General features: G+C 39.6%; 1 protein-coding gene across 10 annotated transcripts in view; it reads right to left on the bottom strand.

Annotated features, from left to right (window-relative positions):
- Positions 1 to 633: 633 nt before the first annotated feature.
- Positions 634 to 19,164, bottom strand: part of PPP4R1 (protein phosphatase 4 regulatory subunit 1) — a 68,175-nt gene continuing 49,644 nt past the window's right edge. For 6 of the 10 annotated variants that reach the window (XM_065629029.1, XM_065629038.1, XM_065629028.1 and 3 more), the window contains 9 exons: positions 16,105 to 16,280; positions 11,769 to 11,864; positions 10,319 to 10,504; positions 8,286 to 8,447; positions 7,592 to 7,692; positions 4,843 to 4,963; positions 4,613 to 4,747; positions 3,460 to 3,601; positions 634 to 1,676 (listed from right to left, as the gene is read on the bottom strand). In XM_065629029.1, coding sequence (XP_065485101.1) covers positions 1,513 to 1,676; positions 3,460 to 3,601; positions 4,613 to 4,747; positions 4,843 to 4,963; positions 7,592 to 7,692; positions 8,286 to 8,447; positions 10,319 to 10,504; positions 11,769 to 11,864; positions 16,105 to 16,280 — 1,283 coding nt within the window. In that variant the 3' untranslated portion in view covers positions 634 to 1,512. The remainder of the gene's footprint in view (positions 1,677 to 3,459; positions 3,602 to 4,612; positions 4,748 to 4,842; positions 4,964 to 7,591; positions 7,693 to 8,285; positions 8,448 to 10,318; positions 10,505 to 11,768; positions 11,865 to 16,104; positions 16,281 to 19,164) is intronic. The other 4 variants (XM_065629031.1, XM_065629034.1, XM_065629033.1 and 1 more) reach the window with 1 other exon arrangement.

Below are 19,164 nucleotides of genomic sequence, written 5' to 3'. Positions count from 1 at the left end.
AAGAAACTGCAAAAGAATCTGTTTTCCCAAGAAAATTGGGGAGTGGGGAGAAGAGACACCTGCCTGAGGCTGAACTGCCAGAGTATCAGGCACCTAACTGACAAATGAAAACGTTCTGCTAAAACATAGCAGAGATAAGATTCCATAGCCATTTCTACCTCCTCAGGAAAATAAGCTTCACAAACATCAGGTTCAGCAAGCTGGAAGAAAGGTGATTTAAGCAAGCTGCCCCTGGAAGACACAGAAGGAGATATGGTATCAGTCATCTTAAACAAGAGGAAACGAAAGCAGTCAATGAATTGAAGGTAGATTAAGAGCAGTCTGAGCTCACGGTTTCTTGTAAATCTGGACTGAGCTGGATATTCAGACTCACTTCAAAGATGCCATTTCATGCTGGAGTGACAAGTTCCCAAGCACAAGAGGGATGCTTGAAAGAGAATCTAGCAAAACCTCAATTACATGGCCAAGTACACCTGTGCTGTTGCACATCCCATCTCAAAACGAAAAATTCTTCACAATCCTCAGGCAAGCCACATCCCCCTGCAATAGCCATCAAAGTGTAAAGAAGCAGAAGAAAAAAGGCCACTTAAATTTCAAACTTATTCTTTTAATGTCTTAAAAAGGTCACAAGATTGCTTTCAATCTTATTAATAAATTTTATTTGGACAAGTAGAGAACAACTTGTATCACAACAGCTTTAAACAACATGATTAAAGACTGCAGCACTCCAAGAAGGCTGACAGATATGTACAGTATACGAAGAAAAAAGTTGCACCTCAGAGCCGATCATGATCAAGTTAAAAATACCTGACTTAAAGTACATGTGCTAATAAATTTCCTTTAGGTCATGACCAGCATGAAAATAATTAGGACACAGGTACTCAGGAAAATTTTCTGCTAATGGGTACAGCAATATGCTGCATTTAAGGATTAAAATCAAATTCTACTTTAGTGTTAGCACTGAGCCCTTAAGAGAAATCCAAATTTCTACTTTTCCCCATTTACAAACATCGAAGTTATTCCCACTTAAGGATGTGCCCAGCTGCACACAAATCAAGTCTTTCAATGATAAAAACTTTTAGCACTAATACTGGAGGTCTTATATCCCGGTATAAATTTGCCTTTCTGGCCATTTTATCTATCAGTTGCTACAGAAAATACTTGCTAAGTTAACTCCTCAGGAGAAACAATGCAGGTCTCTGGAAATCACATCCTTTCTACAATGAAAATGATCTGCCAATTCAAGTTTCATTTGTTCAGGAAGACAGAAGATTTAAGGCTTCGGTGGCAAAAATAATCCTCTGAGCAGTGTTTTTCTAAAGTCAAGCTGACACAAGTATGTTCACTTTTTCTTGACTTAAAATTCCTGGTATCAGTTTTAGATAACATCCACCTGTTAAGTCTGGCAAGAAATCTCTCCTTCCAAAGAGGTTGTCTTAGATCAACCATTTTAGAAGCATTTGAGGATAGTTCGTTTAAAATTTTTTTAATTATAGCAACATTCAGAACTTTTTAATAAGTTGATGAAGCAGTACTCATGGCATCATCTGCAATTTTGGTACTGGCAGGGTGTATGCTTGCAAAATATTTGACATCACTGTCATCATCCATTTGAAGCGCCATAATTGTTTGCTCCACGGCTTCTTGATGAGAGTTGGCAGAATTTAGAAAATATTCTGTAAGAGAAAATGCACAAGACTTATAGGAGTAAAGGACAGCAGATACTTCAATGCAAACCTCAGCACACTATCATGAGGTTCAAAATGTCAGGAGACAGTGCACATGTATAGTCAAATTGGAATATCTGAGCAGGCACACAATAGACTTCTAAATACACATTCCTCTTAAAAAAAACCACAAACAAACAAAACAAACAAAAACCAAAAGAAAACACAAAACCAGGAAAAACAAACAAAAAAACAACCACAAAACCAAACGAACACCCACACCACAACATTCCATATTTTGGAGGACAGTTGCTCTAACAGTGCTATTAGAGTACAGGATTTCTGTGGTCCTTCAGTATAAATATATGTGTGACAGAATCCATGACGAAAGAGGAAGAAAAAACCTGCAAGAGACTCAAGAGGAGTGTGCTCGCATTTGTGATGGAGGGAGGGTATCACAAATCCATGGCCCATGGCCACGTCACTCCATTTCACTGGCAAGCTTGCCAAATAATCACCAAACAATAAAACTAAGATAATAGGAGTGGAAGTAGTACCAACATCTTGACAGTTTTCACAAACTACACAACACAAGTTGCATAAAAGCAGCATTAACTACAAACAGTTCACAGGAAGAACAATTTACATCTGAGGTTTAAAAACTTCCGAACTTCTCCTTCAGATCTGCCTTTCACAATCTATCCACCGCTCCTAATCATACACACATCTTTGAGACAGGGGCTGCCTGTATTATAAGCTTATATAGCAGCAATGGAGAATAGAGATGTGCCATCGAGGTGGGGAACACAAAAAATAACGAAGACAACAACAAAAATAGCAATACTATATGATGACAGGAAGAACAGTGACAGCCTTGGCACAGTTAACAGTAAATCACTGCCCATCATCTGATCCATCTTCCCTGTCTCCATATGCTTACTCAGAGTCTCCAGCATGCACAAGACAGCCAGCAATAGCCTGGTTCTCCCTGTGTTGGCATCTTTTGTATTGTCCAGCATTTTGAACATTTTACATTTTTCTTCACACTGTCTACACTAGAAACAGCGGTCCTCAAGCCAGTGTATGGTTTTGAGAAAGAAAGCAACCAGAACTGGATGAAGTATTCCAAGTGTGGACACTCCGCCGTTTTACAAAATGGCATGATATTTCTAATGCTATTTTCCTTTACAGTGCTTTGGACTCTGAGCACGGCTGACTTTTCTGGCATCCACCATGTACTGGGGATGCTTTCCTAAGCAAAGTCTCCAATTTGAAAGTTGCATGTCTAATTTACTTAAAGAGACTCCAGAGAAACTTTCTTCCCACTGCTACCATAAAATATAAAAAAAAGAAACAGCAGTCTCCTCTTCTCCCCCAGTGAGGAAACAGGTGGTGGATTTGTATGGATGGATTTTTTGTTTTTATCCTCATTACACAGAACATCAACAGGTTTTTTTTAACCAAGTAAGAGGCTCTGCTCAACAACTCCACAGTTGCTAGTTGTTCGTTCATGCTTTCTGTGCCCTGGTGACACCTCTACAAATATTCAGGGAAAATGGTATAGAAAGAAGAGGCTGGCAGATGAGCAAGAACCCTAATTTTCCCAGCGTTACACAACAGTGGCTCTCATGCCACAATGAGGTTCATGGTTTTATCTCAGCCAAGGTAACATTCTATACCAAGGAGACTCTAAAAGCAAGATCTGATGTTGTTTCTTCCTTCCCAGCTAATCAAAGGAAAGTAGAGGGACAAAAAGATACACAGCCCATTGCAACTCCCTCTCACCACTAACCTTTCTCTAAAAGAGTTTGCTTTAACGTTTTTGCAAGCAGGACTCGAACATTTGGAACCCTGTCAGATGCCAAGTGTAACAAGTGTGGCAACAGATGCACAGCAAACTGGTCCATGGGCAGGCAGTCATCTTCGCTGATAGTCTGGCAAGAAGACAGAAGCAATTTCATTAGATTTCAGCACAGTGAGAATAAAATCCCAACACATAATCAGAGCTGACAGATTTTATTACCTTCATAGTATGAATACACTAGGTAGTATCCACAAAATTTTAAAATGTGGTACAATACTTTCTAGCACAAAGCTGTACACAATAAAGCAAGTTAGGCCTGAGGAAATTCAGGCTCAGCTGGAAGCTCACTTTATTTTGTATGGAGTCTGGCAACTTCCTTCATCTTTTTTTTTTTTTTTTTTTTTTTTAAATCACAGTATCATTTGAAAACAAGGAAGAAAAGTAAAATATCTTCCCAATTCTTTTTAAGATTGATTTAGTCTTTGTTTTAACTACGCACTATATTAAGACAAGAACGGTCCATCTAAATAAACATCTGTTGTACTCAAACATGTTTCTCTAAATAAGCTCAAGTTCACATTTCTCCAAATACTTTTAAACTGTCCCACTTCGGCAGGAGTCACGCGGGCTCCCAGCCTGCACCTCTGCTACAGCCTCCAAATGTGACCGTTTCCTTGGGACCCTAGCTAGGTGCAACTCTTCTACTTATTTTGCTGAGAATACATTGGTTTTGACCAAGCTGCACTAGTTGGGTAAGGAGGTACAGGCAACTCCTAGCACTTGATTTCTAAAGGGTAACCCAAAAAAGCGGTGGGCTGCTGCAGCATATTATAAAAATCATGCTGAGTAACAAAGCAGCTTCCCAATTCAGGGATTACTTTGCTATGTGTTTGTTTCACATTCAACATAAGATTTCACAACCTGATGTTAACATGCTAAGCTGAAGATGCATTCACACTCATCTATGGAGCAACCTGTAAGAAAGCGGCTATGAAACCTATTTCCTTGAAAACAAAGTTCTCACATATTCATTAAAATAGTGTCAACAGATAACTAAAGAGTTCCGGCTGCTTATCCTCACCTTTATTCTTACCACCCCCACCCCAACAAAACCAAAAAGATGAACAAAAAGGCATTTTACCTGGCAAATAAAGACAAAAGTTTGCCGACCAGACCATTTGCGGCATTTACAGAACTTTTCAACAAGTTCATTCATGAGGTTTACCACAAAGGTTGATGTTGAAGCCATGTACAGCTTTTTAACCATTTCACTAACCTTGAAGAAATGAGAAGAAAAAAAATAATACCAAATTACTTCTGAGCACCAACCCTCAGAAATTTGAAATCTGCAATTTACTTAGATTGCTTTACCAGCTTGTAAGAAATCCAACGGACAGAAGACACTTTGTCTGCACAGAGGCTGAAAGCTATAGGTCGCAAGTAGTCATAAATGTCTCTGGCACTGTACAGATCTAGAAGCAAGATCAGTTGCCTACAAGACAGAAGAAGACCCAAACAGAGCACATTATAATAAGAAGAAAGATAGCTTTAACTGTGAACATGATAATTTCTATGACAACACCTGCCAAATATGCAATATAGCCATAAAGTTCTTGAAAAGTGAAATCTTCTATTTTTCAACGACATCTGTTTGAGTACAAGTCACTTGCAAATTTTAAATTGCCACTTATTCACAATAGTGGCAAAGTGCTGCATGAGCTGCACGAATGCAAAGCTAGGGGAGAGGCGAGGGAACCAAGGTTGCATTCACAAGGCAGGAATCCTGATACCGGCTACAGTGTACATGCAGCACAGTGATCCAGATATGGATGACACTGCAGTGTGCACATATATTTGAATACCTGATAAAGACATCTCACAAATATAACATATGTACAGCTACAAAGCAACTACTCCAACTTAATTTGATAAGTATCCTTGGTCACTTAAGTACACTGATTTAGCAAATCATTAAACAACTCTAGTTCAGAGTATACTGACAACTAGAGAAATTATCAGTCATCTTCGATTTGTAATGAGTTGATTGAGATTTCAGCAGGTTGCAGACACAAGTATATGTCATGAATGGTAGAAAGCATACCAAAAGAAGTGGCATGACATGTTACAAGCAGCTGATTGAACATCTCCACACCAGGAGTAATAGGTAAATGACTTGTAGTTACTAAATCAAAACAATACTTAAATGTAGCAAAAACATTATATCCTGATCAGATGTTAAACTAGATCTCTTAAATTTAATTCAAAAGATGCACTGTAGTTAGTCATTACAACATGCTCATTTCATCATTCCGCTAAAGGAGCCCTGGTCCCACCATCTCTCCTCACATGGCACATGCTGCAGCCTTGATCATCCTGGTGGCCCTCTGCTGAATCTGTTCAGGTTTATCAGCATCTTTCCTGTATTGGTACAGATGCATTACTCCAGATGAGATCTAATCAGTGCTGATTAGAGGAGGGTAATTGATTCCCTCGACGCTCTGACTTTGCTCCTCTTGATACAGCCCAGGGTTCTGCTGCCAGGACACACTGCTGGCTCATGTTCAGCTCGCTGTCTTCCATAATACCCTGGGCCTTTTCAGCAGAGCTGTTCCCAGGGCAGGCAGTCCTCAGTCTGTCTCACCATCAGAGGCTTTTCCCTCCCAGGCACAGGACTTGGCATCTGTCCCCTGTTGAATTTCCTGAGGCTCCTGTTAGCCCCTTCCTTCAGCCTGTCTAGGCCCATCTGCATGGCAGCCCTCCCTTCAAGCACATCGACTGATCATCCCATTCTGGTGTCACCAGCAACCCTGATGAGACTACCCTTTGTCACCCCCTCCAGATCATTGACAAAGACATTAAAGAGGAAAGGTCCCAGAATGCACTCCTGCAACAACTATAGCTACACTCCAGGTAGAGTATAATTTATTTCCCACAACCTCCTAAATCCAATCAACCTATAACTTCTACTCATTCAGCCTCCGCCCATCCAGATCATTATGTCCTAACCTGGCTACAAGAATATTGTGAGACTTGGCATTAACAGCCTTGCTAAAGCAGAGGTAAATGACATTTACCACCCTCTCCTCATCCACAGATTCAGTTATTTAATCACAGAAAGCAGGTTCTTCAGACATGATTTACTCTTGGAAATTCATGGTGACTGTTTTCATGAAGGATTCCTCCTTCACATGCCCCGAAATGGTTTCCAAGAGGACCTGCTCCATGATTCCCAGAGGCTGATGTGAGGCTGACAAAATTTTAACTCCCCTGATACTATCTTCTAGAAGGCCAAAAGCACATCATCTGCCTTTCTCTAGTTCCTGGTGACCTGCTTTTATCTTCACAGCCTTTCAAAGGTGATGACTAATAGCCTCACTATGACATGGGCCAGCTCTGTTAGCACCCTCAGTTGCAGCCTGTCTGTCTGATGGATATACAGGAGTTGAGTTCTCAAGTAATCCCCCAGTTGATCTTCAACCACCACTGAAATCTACTCTAAGCATGGAGGCCTAGGAAATCTTGTCAGTGAGTATCTTGTCAGTACCTCAGCTTTTCTTCTCTAAATCATCCACCCTATTTAGCAATGGTCTCCTATTATTCAGGTGTTCGTGAACAAACAGGAAAAGTTATGGGACCATTGCTGCCTCCCATAGGAGCCCAAGTACCAGTTTCACGAAAAAGCCAAAGTCTGCTCACATGAAGTCCAAGGTCACTACTCTGCTACTTGCTTTCTTTACTCCCTTCAAGATCTTGATCTCTTCCCTTTCATGGTCACAAATTCAATCAACTCACCAGACACAGCAACTTGAAGACAAATTGCTAGAACACTTCTATTAACTTTGATAGCAAGTAGATGTGATCTTCTCTTTTGGCAGCTTCTTTTTCATGCAACGGTAATGTTTTCAACATACAGTGATGAGAAAGTCATTCAAGTTCCAACTTGAACACTTAAAAACGATGAAGAACTACTTGGAATTTTCAAGCAAGGGGAACAAGTGGAGGAGGATAAGGACTATCCACTAATTAAAAATTAAATTAAGAATGTCACTGTAAGACATTTATGATTTAACATTTTTAAATATCCACAACAATAAAAACAAGCATCCAGAAAACTACGTACTCAGCCAGCTCTGCACGGAAACGCCAGTTCCTGCTGTTATCAGTCACTAGGAATTCCTGGAGCTGATAAAGATACTCTCGTCTTTTGTCAAGATGAAGAAGCTGTAACAGTAAATATACATCAAGAAATGTAGGCTACCATCAGCAGATAGAAGAAGAACTTTAAAATACAACCAATGAAACACTTCTATTAAAAATAATATTTAGCAGTAGTGTTGCTTTTGTAGGCTAAACCCTACCATGCTTAAGTCTACAGAATCGCATGGAGCATTACTAAAAGCAAAATCTGACCTAGTATCTGCTTTTACCCTAGCAAACAAAAAGGGCAAGCAAGAAATACAGTATTGATTTACAAGGTTTTATAATTTGTGTCTTTCAGCTCCAAAAACGAGGCAGTTACAGAAAAACTCCTAAAGAAATTTGAGAAGTTGTGCAGAGAGGTTAGAGACATCAAAAATTGTAATACCATCCACTGGTACCTGTTTATTGAATGAACATGCACAAACCAGGCTCTTCAGAGAAAATAAAGTATCAGCAACACAGATGTCCTGCGAAATATACTCCAGTATTCAGACAGACATCTGGATTCTGTCCACATTTGTATGGATTCCCACAGAGTGGGAATTGCCACCAGTGTTATGTTAAAAACAAAGAAACAAAGCAAAATACATTATGTCACTTGAACACAGACATACCTTCAGAAAATCATGCAAGTGTTTAAGCACACCTATCCTGACTTCATCTAGATCTTTTAAAAAGCCATTGAAGACAGGAACTAAATCTCCAGCTGTAAGCTGGTCTCCAAGGATGACAGCAAGTTCATGTATAGAAAACGCTAGTGTCCGCCGAACCTTCCACTGTAAAATAAATGGATTTTATTGATATGTCATCTGAAGAATTCTATTTTAACTTGAGGGTCAGTATCCAAGCTGGACTCCCAGCAAGCTACAGTACTTACAAAAGCATTCAACATTGTCTCATGTAACAATTGAGGAGGAAATTGGAAATTTAAAAGAAAAAAAAAAGGGGGGGAAAAGGAAAGAGGACAAATGATGAGGTTTCATTTCTTTCACCTGAATATGAAGGAACTAGGCAAATGGAAATAATGAAAATATTTTCATTTTCCAGGTGTTGGGAAGGAATATAGTATTCCTGACATGAGTACTCTTCCACACATTACTCTTTGCTTTAAATTCTTTTGGGTAAATTAGTTCCATACTACTACTCTCTCACCCATTTAATTTATAAACCAGAACAAGATACATATCCTACAATATTTGAGCTGGCATATTTTAGCTTCCATTATTATTAGGTCCCATTAACTTCCATTATTAGGTCTCATCCTCTGTGAGATCTCAAGGATGGATGTCAAGAAGATGGGATCAGACTCTTTTCAGTGGTGCCCAATGATAGGATGAGGATCAACAGGCACAGATTGAAGCACAGGAGGTTCCATCTGAATATGGGGAAAAACTTTTTTACTTTGAGGGTGCCAGAGCCCTGGAACAGGCTGCCCAGAGAGGTTATGGAGTCTCCTTCTCTGGAGACATTCAAAACCCGCCTGGACACATTCGTGTGCGATCTGCTCCAGGTGACCCTGCTTCAGCAGGTGGGTTGGACTAGATGATCTCCAGAGGTCCCTTCCGACCCCAACCATTCTGTGATTGTAAGTAAATTTTCACCCAAACTGAGTGTCCAGTAGTCCAAGGACCAGCAGAGCTTTTTTACTCACCCTAAAGCAAGGGGGCACTGTTTTATTGGAGTAATTATTTCAAGTGAGTATTTTCAAAAGTAAAATAGCATATATTCTTTAACCAGCACTTTGCAACCAGCAAGGGTACTGCTCTTTTGCCCTGATCTGGCAGTTCAGTCTTTACTCATATTAGAGTGGCGATAAACTCCAGACAGTTTTTGAACACAGGGTAATTTGTTTTTACTTGTGTTTTAAATTTATTAGCGGATTGTTTTTAATGGCTGCAAAAGAGTTTGGAAATTATGAGCAATAGCCACGTATAAAATTACTCACTATATATCACTGACATCGCAAGCAGCAAGTTCAAGAGAGGTGAAGTAGTCTGAGAATGTTAAAAAAAATAAAAAGAGCATCTCCAAAAAAGGAAAAAAGGGAGGACTGAGAAACAACTGTAAACCAGCAGTAAAATGCACAAAGCCACCTCCTTACCACCTGACAAGAAGGAAAATGCTGCTATTTACAGTATTTGTTTTTAAAAGAGCAATGCTGCATGGTAATAATGGATGTTATTCCCTTATGACTAACTGGATGCAGCACCTAAAGGCCACCAAAAGGCCTGGGCATGAGGCTGACTCACTGAGCTCCAGACATGCCTGCAGGGGCACGTGTCTGCTCATGCACAGCAGCACAGCCTGAATTCTCATACCCATGAGAATCCTGAGCACTGCCATAAGATCTCAAGAAAGCAAAGGAAATCAGAGACCTCTCTTTACATTCCCACCATGGATCCACCTCCCACTCAACCCGCCCCATTTCCTTACTACCTGAGCACCACACATACCCACCCTCCTCAGAGACAGCAGTTACGCTTTCATTACTCATATGAATAACCAGTATCAGCAATGGAAAGCTCCACATAAGAAGTAGAGCAACCGAACACCCAGTGAACAAGAGAAATCATCACACAAGTTCAGATTATTCACTGTCACATCATAAAAGTTCAGATCATTCACTGTCAGAGCTTCTTGAGCTTACCTGCATGTCAGATGCCAGCGTCTCATAGGTGTCTTTCAAACAGTGCCAATTCTGTCTGCCTAATGTAAGTGCCACACCTGGCAGGCTGTAGGCACAGTGTTTGGCAATCTCAGTATCAACCGTTTGTGCACGAGATGGATCAGTCATTGATAAATACTGATCCAGCAAGGCTTGAGGTACAACATCCTACAGCAAGAAAAGAGTAGAGTGTTTACACCATTTTCAATAAATGCTCATAAGGCTTACTAAAATTCAAGGGCACACTGTCAGAAGAACATTTTTCCCCTCACAACTATAGATTATTATTTAATTACGATCTCTTTAAAAGAATGCAAAGGTTTTGTATTTCATAAGTACCAAAGAAATGATGACATGACTGGGGGCTATTTGAAAATGTACAGACCAATGTAATAAATGAGTAGGTGGATCGCTGTCTACTTAGACCAGGAAATTAAGAGACTACATTCTACCTTTCTACAAACATTCAGGCTCACAGCCTGTGCAAATTGGCCATTTTAACTCAGCCATAAAACCAGGAACAGCAGAAAATGACAAGACTTGCTCAAAAGTAATTTTCCTATTCCTCAAAATCTTGGGGAGGTAGGGAGAAGAAAAGTAAGTTAAAACGCTTTGAGGACAGAGAGAAGGTGGTAGAGTGTACTCAATATCACTACCAAACTCCCTAAATAGTCAGCAGGAAGGAAAAGGCTTCTCCAGAGACAAAGAGATCCTTCTCTCCACTGAGAAGTTAAGGTATCTGAAGTAAAACTTTGCAAAAACCTCTTTGTGTTGACTTGAACACTTGTCTTTGCTTCAGCTGTTGTCAGTTTACCCCAGGCACTGACTCAACCCAAGGGGGTACGCGAGAGGATTTCCCCAACACAGCTGCCAAATAGCTCAGCTCACATAAGCAACAAGAGAGTTTGAGGTTCCCACTCAAGGAACCACACTGGTGCAGGGTGACACGCTTAATACTGAACTATGTAACAAACAAACATTTGATTCCTTTTGGGAAAAAATAACAAAGAGACAGTTCAAGCTAAATAAAACACTTTCACAATTTTTCTGCAAAAAGCTGCCATGGATTGGAGTGGTTCCACTCACAACATTTAACAAAAAATCTTGTTTCCTCAGTAACTTAATTTCCATTACAGGATAGTTTCCATAGAAAATGAAACCAAATGAAACCAGAGCCGGGAAGTCTATGACAACCATCACCTCATGTCAAAAAATACCGTCATCTCCTATACATAACTAAAACAGAAGCAACTGCTGAATTAAGCCATTCTCCTGGAAAAAAGGAATATTTTAAAACCACTTATTTAAAAGGTTTGCCATATTTAATAAGAACTATGTTATTGAATGAAATGCATAAAAGAAAACCCCATATATGTAAAAAAACTTCACTTATCTGATACACGTAGAAAAAACAGAAGTCACTGTATTTTACCTGTACTTTGGATTTTCTTTCTTCTTCAGGGCTGAAACTACTGTTGGTGCTTAAATCTGAATCATTATGAATATAGTGAAGTGTAGAATCCATATTCTACAAAAAAAGGAAAAGGAAAAAAAAAAAGAGAAGAGAGGTCACACAAAATACGCTCAAGGATTAAACAGAAGACAAATGTCAACACTAAGAAGTGCTGTCCTCACGTCAGGGTCTTTTTCTTAGATTAAAGGAATACAAATTTTAATATCAAATGCAATTTTGCTACAGCTCGAAATCAAAAGGTCTGTAAGATAAATCTTTCTGCTTTCAATTTCAAACACAGGCTCCTCTTAATTCTGCTTCATTTTGATTCTTAGCGAGTGAAAAATCACAGGAGATGAGTACCTTTGAGACTGCATTAAGGAAAACCTAACTAACATATAGGTCACATTGCTTCTCCCCTGAAGGGAAAATGAGAAAACACCTGTAGTGGATTTTGCTGGATTTGTTGCTTTGGATTTGTTCTAGAAAAAGGTCAAAATAAAGCCACCCTCCTACTTAAGAGTAGAAACTGTTAAGACTTATGCTGTTGCTCTTTTCCTAGAGGTGATTATTCTGTAATCTTCTCTACAGACAAGCTTCACCTTATAATATAGAGTCCTAGTGGACCATAGCTGCTGACCTTAGTCATTGCTCCTCTCAGTAGTTCTATTAAAATAATTTCTAGCAGTGATTCAAGTATCCTGGCTACACATCTGGGCCTTGAAGATAAAGACTGAGACTATGTTTTAGAATTCTATGGAGCAGCAGAGGCTTGATATGCTATGATAAACTCTGCTGCTGAGGGGATGCACTGTCACTTTCTATACCAATGCAGTTCCCTAAATGCAATGGACTTTGCATAATCAGACATGAATTCCAAGTAGTATAATACATGATGAATATTTGAAAAGTAGATCAGGCTGCTGTCTGGTAGAATAGGACAAAGACATTTTTGCTAGTTATGAGCCAAGGTATCTATTCACAGATGCCACAGGGTGAGCTCTCAGGGTCAACACAAGCACCAAGAATATGCATACTCTACCAGTTGTTCAGATCAGTTTGACAATAATAATTTTCAAGCAAGCTATAAACTTCTTCAAAAAAGCCTCCAGGACACCACCTGTCTTCCTTGGTTTGACTTCAGACAGTTCCTTTTTTCCTCTTCCATGATTTGCTTTCATCTAAGCATTGGGTTGTGATTTTAGTCATTGAGGTATAATTACAGGTAATAAAGAACAGGCAGAGCTGTGAGGCAGTTGTGTATCACTTGCACAGCAGCCCAAGTCACCTGTCAGGCTTATCAAGCAGCAGCAAGAAGGTGTCAAAGAGCCAAGGAAAGAACAGATTTACAAGTGATGCCATAACTGTGTCCAGCAGCATACAACTCCAATTATAAAACCTCCAGAGGTTCTGAAAATCATCTGTGCAGGGTTTTAGTTTGCCAGTCAATCTCCACTTTTTTTTTTCTTCTCCCAGAAAAAAAAGATAATTTCCAGCATTGTCAGAAAGTCATTGGCTTTGACCTCTTTCAAATCAAGAAATTATGAGGCAGCCAGTACAACCTAGCCACAGTGTTTCCCATGAGTTGCCCGGGCGCACAGGACCAGAGGCTAGGCATCCATTCTGCTACAATAAAAATGAAAATATCTCAGTCTCTGTTACCCCAGCTCTAAAAAGCTAAGTTTAAAAAAATATATATATACACGTACATATATATATATATACACACACACACATATATATATGCATACACATACACTGAAGGGTGTCACAGATGGGAAAATTTTTACCCAGCCACTTTTAACATCAAATATCAAATATGCATTCCAGAAAGGAAAAGCTTCAGTAGAGAAGAACCACAGTATTAGTTGGTATTTAAGTCAACACAGTATCTCTATTCCTGCAGATGAAGTTCTATCTGTACTTTTCCCATGTAACATGCACACACTGAATTGAGCATTGCAGAGAGCCAGGACACAAAAATTCAGCAGGGTTTAGCCTGAAAGCTTCTTGCATACCGAAGTGGTGAACCACCACTTCCTAGATGCAAAATCTTTGCCATGGCCTTACAAACCTCTTACATGAGGTTTCCTTTAGCTGCAGCATAACAAGAGCTCCATGGTGGTGCTCCACAGACCCCCGCTCGGTGCCATGGCTTGCACACAAAGCCCACAGCACCAGGACACGTGGTGCTGGTGTTTGCTGACAGGGCAGCTGGCCCAAACACAGAGAGACGAGGCCAGTCTCAGGGTTCCACTCTCTTCCTGCCATGCTCCCTCTCCTTAAAAACAGTTACTTGTGCCAAAAAGGACTCCCACACTCATCCACTGGAAGTACAACTTGGGAGCTTTCTTGAGGCTCACATTTATTTATCGAACCTTATAAAGAACATACGGCCTAGAGAAAATAAAATTGCTGGCTCTTGAGGAAAATTAAGCAGCTACCCTCATCCTCAACAAACAAGATTCATTTATGTCCCAAAAACTTATCTGTTCATTCTGTTACAACATCCATTTTCATTTGAATACAGTCTCTCTTTAACACATAGCATTAACTCTTACAGAAGCCAATACACCTGCAGAAGGACAAGCAAAGCGTGATTTTGCTTTGTGATATGTGTACAGAACTGTGAAGGCTGTTTTCAAATATAAAATTATGTAGCTTGATTTTTCTAAAGTGCCCAGTATCCTCTGTTGACACACTGCTATGCTGAGACTTAAAAAAAAAAAACCCAAACAATACACACAAAAAACCCCAAACAAACGAACAAACAACCACACACAAAAATCCCCCCGAAAAACAGGAAAAAAACCACACTGCAAGAAAAACACCTGTGAAAAATCAGAGCTCTCTTCACTGCTGGGGGCAGAAGTCCACTTGCTCAACAGATCACAGCTTGATTCCCAAATTCTAGGTGACCTCTATAATATCCTTTCACTTGTAAAATGAGGACTTGATTCAGTGCCAGTTACAAACAAGGAACTGACAGATTAAGAGCATCTTGTTAAAGAGTAAAACTGAAACATGCAAAACCAATACATATCAGCAATGTGACAAGTTCTTAAGGTACTGTCAGCATCATACTCTGTAAAGAAATCAAATGCAGGACAAGTCCCTTTGAACAAACACCACCCTTATCATCCCCAAAAATTGGAAGGACGGAGGATACATTTACGCTGACATTTTACAGGTTAGCTTTAGAAATACATTACTATACCAGATCCTATGATAAAAAAAACCATATTGAGTCTGACATCAGGAACAGGGGGCAGGTTGTTTTTTTGAGATAAACAAACCCAGCAACCACATTTTTAGTGTTAAATTACGATTGTGTATAAACAGCAGTATCCAACTAATTGTCACATTCCTCCACTCTCCAAATGTTTTCGGGCTACACGGTAGTCCAACAGCTTAGGTGAAAAGTTAAATTAAATGTCATTTAGAAGCACTGCTCTAATTAAAGAAGGTTGAAAATGTTTGCACTGGACTGATGTCTACTCCTAGACTTTTCAAAGACATTTATCAAAATTTCATCTGAAAATCCCATTTAGGCAATATAATTCAACAAATCACTTGCTGTGCTTTTATGGAGCATATTTTGGAACCATTGCTTTCTACATAGCTACAGCTTTTCATACCAGCAGAGCTTGTGGCACTATATGCAGTGAACACGATGGGTTTGGTCTAATACACAGTACAGAACATAAAATAGTATGAAATGCCACAGACTTCAATTGGGCAGGGGGCAGCAGTGGGATGCTGAAGAAGTGCAAAAAACTTTAAAATGTTACTGACTGCTAGAATCCACTTTCTCTTTCAGCAGTCCACACAATATCGTAGATTGCAGGTCCTGAACTTCTCTTATGCAGGCCAGTAAACTACTACAAAACACTCTGATAGGGAAGTCAGGGAACAAGGTACCTCTTTCTCCAGACTGGGGGGCGTGTACTGGAGAAGGGGATTCATGTATTATCAGTAGGGCTCTGTTTTAAGGAAGGCAATTTCACAGTAATAAACTGCAGTAGCATTAAAACATCTTAAAAGGTAACAGTCACCACAGAGATATTAATGGAAACAATTTCAATAATTTACTTGGACAAACACAGAACTGGCAAAAACAAAGGCACCCAACACAATTCATTTTATTTTACTAGCTAGTGCTTCAATACCAGCCAACGAAACTGAATGCCACACCAGCCAAAAGTAGGAGGCATCTGGCTGCAATTACGGCACAAACACAAAATACAGCTCTATTACTGGAGTCCTGGAAATCCTAATAAGAAAAAATAAACAGAGTACAAAACTTGCTTCTTACCTCCACAGTGTCACCAATTAAAGGCACAATATCACCCAGTATAGGTTTAAAATTTTGTTGGTCACTGATGGTTAGTTCAGTCTGTGAGTCTGTTCCCTTGCCAACACTGGCCATTGTCTCTTCTTGAGGATCCAAACTGGATGCTCTGAGTGCAGCAGACAACACTTCCACTTGTGCTGCAGCATGTAAAAGAGAAATACATGAGAGACCGAACTGCAATACACTTTTAGCAAGTCCACATATCAACTAATTGACTGAAGGGATGACAGAAGAACTACAGGAGAGGTACAAATTTGAGATTACTGACTTTTAGTAAACCCCAAACTGGAGACAATTAGTGTAAAATGCAAGGCAGATTAACACTCCACTCTTTTCCTAGGGTGCTCAATCACATTGCAGTTCAGTGAAATTTGTGTTCAAAGAAAAGAAAAACAAAACCCAAAAACCACAATGCACAAACAAAAAAACCCCACAAACAACTAAAAAATCCAATCAAAACACCACAGGATTAAGAGACTACTATTAGGGCAGGATCAGTTCCTTAAGGATCTTGATATGTATCAATGGTACAAATAGTCTTTGAGTCTTTGGGGCAGAACAGCACATGAATACTAACTCACTGACTGGATCTTTTGTGGGAGATGGGAATAAGAGAAAGAAGGGAAAGGTAACTCACATGAAGGTTAAGAACAGGCTTATTCCTACAGAAAAGACTGCAGTTTTGAGAGGCTGTGTCTCTCTTTACATATGGCTATTAAATTCTTATGTTTTTTATAGAAACTCTAAAGCAAGAACTATACACGAAGATGCTAAACCCCAGTAACTCTTTTCTGGACAGGATACTTTAGCCTCCTTGCATCCTCCAAACAAATAATGAAAGTTGCACTGTTTGATGTCCTCTTACTCATCAAAAGAAAGCATTAGCACTTCACACTCTGCCATCCACTCTTTTGAAAAAGATCCAGCAGTTGTGAGACTGCCCTGCTTACTGCTAATTTAAAAAAGCTTTGTTGAGCAATGTTCCTTGGATACGGCCTGACCTAAGCAGATCGGGTATCAGAGGCAATCAACCAAAACTGACACAGAATTCAGTGTAGACTGATCTACCCTTCCTCTCTCCTCTGCTTCTTTCCAACAAGGTAGGAAGGAATAATCTCCCGACTCATTAAATTTACCCAGAAGCTCTGTTCCTCACAGACTCTGGCTTTTTCAAGGTTTCTTAAATGCTTGTTGTGAAATTAAATGACAAACTACATGCTTGTTTTTAATCTCATGTTGCCCTACTAAGTTACAGAATGTAAATTTCTCCCTCTAGCTTTTTCATAGGGTTATTAACAAGAATTGAACAAAGAAAGTTGGGCTCATTTGTGGACAGAAGAAACATATGCAATACATCTGTTACAAGAAGCAAAATTACAGCTCAGCACAGTATTAGCTACCAGGAATTGGAAAACGCACTACAGGTTCACTGGTTTCTAGGTGCGGTCTGATGAGCAAGAGAAAAAAAATAATTTTTTACAATATGCAATGCTAACTCCATAACTCTGTCAAATTTCTGATAGAATAACCAAAATATATTCTTACTGTATCACTGCAGTTCGCCTCAACAGGAAAAACCACAACAAGCTAGAAACTTAAAAACTAAAACCAAAATATCATACTAATACTATAAAACTATAAAACACATTATATTATAAAATACACTTTGAATATATATCTATAATACATACTATAATTTATATATAAATATATAAAAAATAGGAATTTTACCATTTGTAAGATTAACAAAAGCTTGCTATGACTTCACTCTTCAAGTGTTAGTTCACTGACAATAAACCTCAATTTTAAAGTCCCATGAGAATAAACAAGATCAAGGTTCGTAAATTCCCCCAAAACTTAAAACTTATATAAATCACCCCAAACCCATGCAAAATAGGCAGTCATTCAGAGCACCTGCTAGGGCAAGAAATGCCTGTCTCATTACCAGTTTATTCTCATTTAGATAAATCAGACAAGAAAATTAAAAATAATTATATTCTGCTGCACATCAAGGACACATTTTTTCATGAAGACTTTTTTCATGAAGGACAACTTCATGAGAAATGTAAACTCCTCTCATTTTCACTTAAAAGTCAAGAAAGCATACCCTAACCAGGTAACACATACTGCTTCAACACTGAAAATGTATTTAATGAAAAATCCTGAGAGTTCCACAGATTATTTCTAGTAACAAGAGTGAAGGTGTTTACAGCAGTATTTGGAAATTTTCCCATATTCCCCACCAATGCCCCACTGTCAGCCTGCATGCCTGGACCACCCTTGCTTAAGGGCTTAAGAGGACAGAGACCACACATATCCCGATTTCCTCTGCCTGCCCTAGAGGAGATATGACACAAACATGCATCTCCTCAGCTTCATGTCAATTCTACAATCCCAAGACATGGGGCTGAAGGACAGGAGAGGCCAAACTCCCAAGGATTTTATTGACTGGCATGTGCCTTCTTTGAGTGCTTCTCCATAGGTCCTGTCACCAAGGGTGACTCCAGTGCTGTCATTCACTGAAGGGTGAATGACCTGAAATCCATGAACACCTTAAGGTCCTAGCCAAAAAAAAAGACCCAAGCACAGTCACTATGGAAGATTCCAGAATGGTGGGCCACTTAGTAAAGGAGGAAGAGAAAAAAGAATGCATGTGTGAGTATGCATGTATATATGCAGAGCTCTAGGTGGTTGCCTTAAGATAATGAAACTTGAGACAACACCCTACTGAGTTGTCTTCACCACTCCAGGCTCAAGTGCCAGGGTATATATACCCTTGTAATCCTGTCACACACAGTCCAAGATCGGTGCTGACACCCTCCTGACTGAGGTGGCTACTGCTCCTCTGCATTTCTCACAAAGATCTTTCCTACAGCCATAACACATGCAATGTTTTCCAGAAAACCATCAAAAGTACAAGCAAAGGATAAGGCACCCCCCTCATGCATGACACGGAGAAATGTCTCAGAGCTCTAGGAAAGCAAGGCTCTGGGAGAAAGACTGGAAGGGAATGTGCTGGCT

The sequence above is a fragment of the Caloenas nicobarica genome, chromosome 2 (genome assembly GCF_036013445.1).
Source record: "Caloenas nicobarica isolate bCalNic1 chromosome 2, bCalNic1.hap1, whole genome shotgun sequence".
In the NCBI taxonomy this organism is placed as follows: Eukaryota; Metazoa; Chordata; class Aves; order Columbiformes; family Columbidae; genus Caloenas; species Caloenas nicobarica.
Note: the sequence above shows the minus strand (reverse complement) of the source record. Positions and strands in the feature narration are given on the sequence as shown.